This window comes from Schistocerca gregaria, chromosome 2 (genome assembly GCF_023897955.1).
Source record: "Schistocerca gregaria isolate iqSchGreg1 chromosome 2, iqSchGreg1.2, whole genome shotgun sequence".
Lineage (NCBI taxonomy): Eukaryota > Metazoa > Arthropoda > Insecta > Orthoptera > Acrididae > Schistocerca > Schistocerca gregaria.
This window is the reverse complement of record NC_064921.1, coordinates 305596386-305602385: the sequence shown is the minus strand read 5'-3', so window position 1 is coordinate 305602385 and position 6000 is coordinate 305596386. Positions and strand designations below refer to the sequence as shown.

The window sequence follows — 6000 nt, the reverse complement described above, 5'->3', positions numbered from 1 at the left end:
TCTGCTTAAAATGGAGCGCAAATTACTCAGGCTATATTCATCCAGTGTTTCATAATAAGAGCATTTGGAGTCTTATAGCAAACTTGAAGCTTAATTTCAAAGTTTCGCCAAATTTTTCTCAATTACATGCTTGCCATTAAACATTTAGTACGTAACTCATTTATAAAATAAACATACTTTTTAATCTGTTATATACATGAGGGTCCGGTTCTTTAAAGAATCAAGGGTTTTCTGGTACAACCTAAGTCGCATAATCGTCATTGATATTTTCGAACCACTGAATAAACTGCCTTCGGTTCGACTGCTATTGCAGGCAGCAGGAATCACTGTGGAAACATCGGTAGTTTTATCATATTGTTACTGTTGTACACTCAGAAGAATAGTTTACGGCAATGAAAACCTATATTCTCCATGTAGCTCTGATGCGTATACAGTTACTAAGTCAAACAAATTTGATTAATCACATTTAAATGGCTGAGAAAATACCAAAGGACTAAAAAATTATTTTAATATTTATTCTTAAGAAGCGAGGGAGAAAGAGAGACGAAAGCCGTAGAACTTCAATTGTGGTATGTCATGCTTTGAAAATGCTTATGTGGATAGTCTAATATACCACCAGATGGAAAAGCCTAGGATTGCTTCAGATTCAAGTGGGAAAAACACGATATAGGTCTTAAGCCTGAGAAGTCTTTGAAAAAATATTTTGTTGTTTTGGTCATTAACACTAATGTTGATTTGAGTCCGTTCTGCATTCCAGTCGCTTGCTAGCTATACTCTTCTTGTCAGCGTAAATGCTGATCCGAAGTTATCGAGACCTGCCTTACTGCTCTATAAATTGATACCTAAGCCTGTCATTGCAGTTCTTTGATCCAACAGCATTGTAAGTGCAGATTTCAACGATGTCTCAGCAACGACACATTTAATGTCTTTTGGAATTTGAATAAAATTGTTTTGGGTGCTGGCTTTCCTCGTTACGAAATATCAAAACGACTATGAACCTGACGTTTAGATCGTCTTTGCATCGCTCCACCACTAGGCCTGACAACAGAATCTGTGGCTCTGAATCCTTGTATGTCGTCTAAATTTCTTGTGTATGTTCCATTTGTTTACTGCATATCATTCTCGAAAATACATATTTCATATATATCATGCCGAATGTCTACTCACAAGATGAGTTCCACCGAGACACGAAAACTGCCTCAGGTGCAATATTACCTCAGATGAAAAGGGAATAATGGAAAGGAAAACGATTCGGAGCCAAAAAATTCTGCTGTAACGCAGAGAGGAGGAAGACTGTAGAACGTTATAGAATAAATTAATAAGGCGATATCTTTTACACTGTTATTTGTTTGAAGATGTAATAATAATAAAATAATAATAATAACAAGAAAAAGATAATCTCTGTACATAGGAGGCACTCATATCACTGCTGGCCACAATTTACATCTCTTTAAAGCTCAACATTGAGTTTTTCTTTTAGTACTTTACACACCTACTTGGGAAGGAAGCAAGCGACGGCGTGCCAGGGGTAAGAGTCTACTTGTACATTTCAAGGTGCACTGTATCCCATGCGTTTGCTGTGGTAAAGAACAATATTTTTGTAACTGATCTTGCAATAATGTTGTAAGTATGTAATGGTATATTTTGATCATAGGATGGCCTGAGGATGGTACTGTGTACTGGAATCGGTAGCCAGAAGCCAAAATAAATAAACTGCGACTGCAGGCACAAATTTACACTTTTTTTTAGTAAGGAGAGGCTTCTTAATCAATTTTTCATAAAATTTTATGTAAATAGACATTATGATTTGTGTGCAATCCAAATTATGCTACATAATATATGCTGGCACCAATGCATAATTATTGTTAGTGATTTCACAATTTGTGTGATTTTAAGTCTCCGTATGTATGAACAACATTACATGAATTGCAGCGTGGGTTATGTTTGTCATTAAATTGGAGATACGTACTTCTGATGCCATTTGGAAGCCGCCGAATCGCAGTAAAAATTTGTCTGAGACACTCACCTGCAAAAAAAGCAAACAGAACTTCGTTCAGAAACATTCAAAATATAATCTTTCAACTAGATACATTAGACGTTAGTAAAATTTTAACTGCAGAGAAATCAGCAACAGGTTTCCTAAGAAACCTGTACTACCTCCGGAATTACGATCTGTGATCTATTTCAGTAGAGTATAAAAGAGCAGCAAATATTGTTACTTTTTTCACGCTCATTTTCAGAAATCATACATCAGTTCTAGTTGAAGATCGCCCAGAAACTGCAATCATTTATAAACGAATTATGAGAGCGTTATGCTCTTTTTCTTACAATACAAGATTGTGTTCGAGCTGTGGTGAGAGTACTACTGTATCAGAAAACGTCTATAAATATTTCCCTTGACAACAAATGCATCAATTGTGGACGCCATAGAAATGCATCAATGCCACATTCTTCTAGATCTGTCACTTGCAGTTTATACAGACTACACGTGTTTATGTGATGGTGGTACCTTGCCGGTGTAATGGAAAGAAATTCTTGTGAAGGCAAGATCATTAAATATTATTTATCTCACGATGACCAACCTCGAAAGAAGCTTGTTGTATCATCGGATTTACAAATGTAATAAAGGATTAGTAATATTAAAAGGAGTATTTTATAATGCTGTAAGAAAGTAATTTTCCTAATTTTGGGTAATGTATAATAAATAAATTACGTACCTTCGGAGATTTAAAGTGCATACATGTCAAACACACAGGGGAAAAACTTTCCACTCATTATACAGCGCAACCACAGTGATTTGTCGGTAATAAGAAGATGAAAATAGAAAATACACATAGCGCCCAATGTGTTCTCTGGAGTGAAATGGCATAGGTGTAAAATGTAACGTCATAACCGACAACATCAAGGTGGGAAACGAACGGACGCGCAGCTTAGGGGAGAGCGTGCACTTCCAGAAACTGTCAATGGTGTACATTACATCATTACTTACTCGCAAGGGGAAAAAAATTTAACACGTAACATGCTCTGCGGGCCATAAGATAACCCAGCAGACATTTTTGTATCACAAAGATAAATTAACCGACATTAACGTGAAACGTTAACCATGGGAAATTCGAACCAAAACAAGTTGCTGACGGCTTAGCTTAATACTCTAATTACAATGAACGGGAGGAACAAGATAACTCCAACAATTGCAAGCGTAGTCAATGCAAAGAATTTACAAATTCGTCTGTAAATGAAAAAAATCTTTTTTTCGTATAAAATATCTAGAAAAACAATAGTGAAGCAGAAGAGTGAAGATGTTGATCATGCTACTGACAGTTAAGAACAGATGTCAATGCCCATTCAAAGGTAAAAAAAAGTTAATTTTTAAACGTACAGGTTGAGCATAAATAAACACAAGATGACTATTAGGTACCATAAACATCTGTCGGTTATAGTTGTTAATGATTTTTAATGCCGAAATCCAAGAAAACAGAAAAAAAGAGTTTTCGGCCACTTCTATACACGTCCCTCACAAAAAAAGAAGTAACCACTAAGAACTGTAGAATTATGGAACGTGTTTTATGCCCATGTATTATGACGTGTTTGGAGAATAAAAATCAACATCTATTCTGCAAACAACAGTTCCTCCTCATCGCCAAAGCTCTGTAGGCCAGGTTTTCGCAAACTGTGTTCTACGGAATTCTGGCGTTCTCCGAGAAGTGAGTAAGTGCTCCGGGAAAATTTATCAGTAATATGGACTTCCTATTCGACATTTTTCTTCTTTTTTAAAAATTGTCTAATGAACACTGTATCATTAGTTAAGATTTAAAACTAAAGTAACCGATGAATAAAACTAATGTTTCTCACTAAAAATACTCTATAAATTTTATTAATCTTCAAACCAAACAGGGTGTCCCATCAGACTGCGGGATTCTTAAAGTGTTCCATCCGAGAAAATGTTTTGGAATCCCTTGTGTGGACATCGGCGTTAAGGTTGATACATTGTTTCTTGAATTCAGGAAGGCACTTGACACTATCCCACACTACCGTTAAATGAAAAAAAAATAAGAAAAGCTCTTTAAGGCAGTTCTAAGAAGGCAGCAATTCAGAATTCTGTAAAGATTAACAGAGGATTGATGAGTAGCTCAAGGATTTGTAGTCAACCCTGAACGTAAATAAATGCAATATATTCGGCATGCATAGGAAAATAACAGTAACCGCCATAAAATATGTAGCAATATCTATCGGAGCGACCTTAAATGGAACTGCCACAGAAAGCAAGTAGTAGGAAAAGCACATGCGATTGTGAAATTCATAGAAAGAATGTGAACGAAATGTAGGCCCTAACTCACGTATTATTCTATAGATTCTCAAGTACTGTTCATCAGTCCGGCACCCGCACCAGGTAGAAGAGATGGAGAGGGGACGGTTGTGTTATGGGATCGTTCAGTCGATGCGAGAGCGTTTCAGATATATCCATTGGCAGACGCTACGAGACAGACGTTGTATATCGCGGAGAGGTTTAGACCTACTATTGGAATTGGAAGGGAGTACATTTCGGGAAGAGTGGGACATCATATTACTTCCTCCCACATACCCCTTACAAAATGAGGACAAGAAGAAAATTCGAGAAATCTGAGCTAATGTAGAGATTTACCGACAATCTTCCCACGCGCAGTTCGCGAATTAAACACGGGTGGAACGAAGGGAAATCAGTTAGTGGCACCAGAAGAGCCCTCCCCCACAAATCGTCAGGTGGCTTGCGATGTATTGATGCAGATCGAACGTGATTGTCCTTGAAATTACTCTTCCTGAGAATATCGAAGCCATATATTTCTAAAATGTCATAGGAACACGTACCACATAAAAGTACTTTAAAGTAATCTTCGGGCTCTTGGTCATCACTTCTCACGTAACCTCCAAACCTTGTTAGCATCCAACGATGTAGCAACGTATAAAACATTCTACTTCGTCAACAATGCCAATATCAAGATATAGCTCCCTGTGCTGGTAATCTAATGCCCTTGGTAGTTACAATGCCAGGAGAACACCAAAGGTCAATTAACTGACTAGATCTATAAGTGTTGCTCTGTAGCATATGGAAAGCTCAGCCTCTGGGTGTTTGTCACTATGCACTTCCTACGTGTGCGACTCTGATTACTTGTGTAACTATACTTGTGGCTGTAATACACAACTCTGGTTCTTGTAAACTCTTCTCCTGTTATGTTTACATGGTACAACCTGTACAAATATTCAATTCTATATATTCAGCTTCTGAAACAATTCGTGCAGGACACAGAAAGAACATTTTATTATTAATTTACACTGAAGCGCCAAATAAACTGGTACAGCATGCGAATTCAAATATACAGCTAGGTAAACAGGCAAAATACGGCGCTGCGGTCGGCAACGCCTGAATAAGGCACCAAGTGCGTGGCGCTGTTGTTAGTTCCTACTGCTGGTGCAATGGCAGGTTATCAAGATTTAAGTGAGTTTGAATGTGGTGTTATAGTAGGCGCACGAGCGATGGAACACAGCGTCTCTGAGGTAGCGATGAAGTGTGGATTTTCCCTTACGACCATTTCATGAGTGTACCATGAATATCAGGAATCCGGTAAAACATCAAATCTCCGACATCGCTGCGGCCGGAAAAAGATCCTGCAAGAACAGGACAAACGACGGCTGAAGAGAATCGTTGAACGTGACAGAATTGCAACCCTTCGCAAATTGCTGCAGATTTCAATGCTAGGCCATCAAGAAGTGTCAGCGTGTAAATCATTCAACATCATCAATATGGACTTTCAGAGCCGAAGGCCACTCGTGTACCCTTGACGACCGCACGACACAAAGCTCCACACCTCGCCTGGGCCCGTCAACACCGACATTGGACTGTTGACGACTGGAAACATGTTGCCTGGTCGGATGAGTCTTGTTTCAAAGTGTATTGAGGGGATGGACGTGTACGGGTATGGAAACAACCTTATGAATCCATGGACTCTGCTTATAAGCAAGGGA

The 6000-nt window shown here is 38.3% G+C and overlaps 1 protein-coding gene across 1 annotated transcript in view; it reads right to left on the bottom strand.

The window, feature by feature from the left end:
• Positions 1-1670: 1670 nt before the first annotated feature.
• Positions 1671-6000, bottom strand: part of LOC126335757 (uncharacterized) — a 302590-nt gene continuing 298260 nt past the window's right edge. Inside the window, exon 4 of the mRNA XM_049999215.1 lies at positions 1671-2026. Within this exon, the coding sequence (XP_049855172.1) occupies positions 1892-2026 (135 nt within the window). The 3' untranslated portion in view covers positions 1671-1891. The remainder of the gene's footprint in view (positions 2027-6000) is intronic.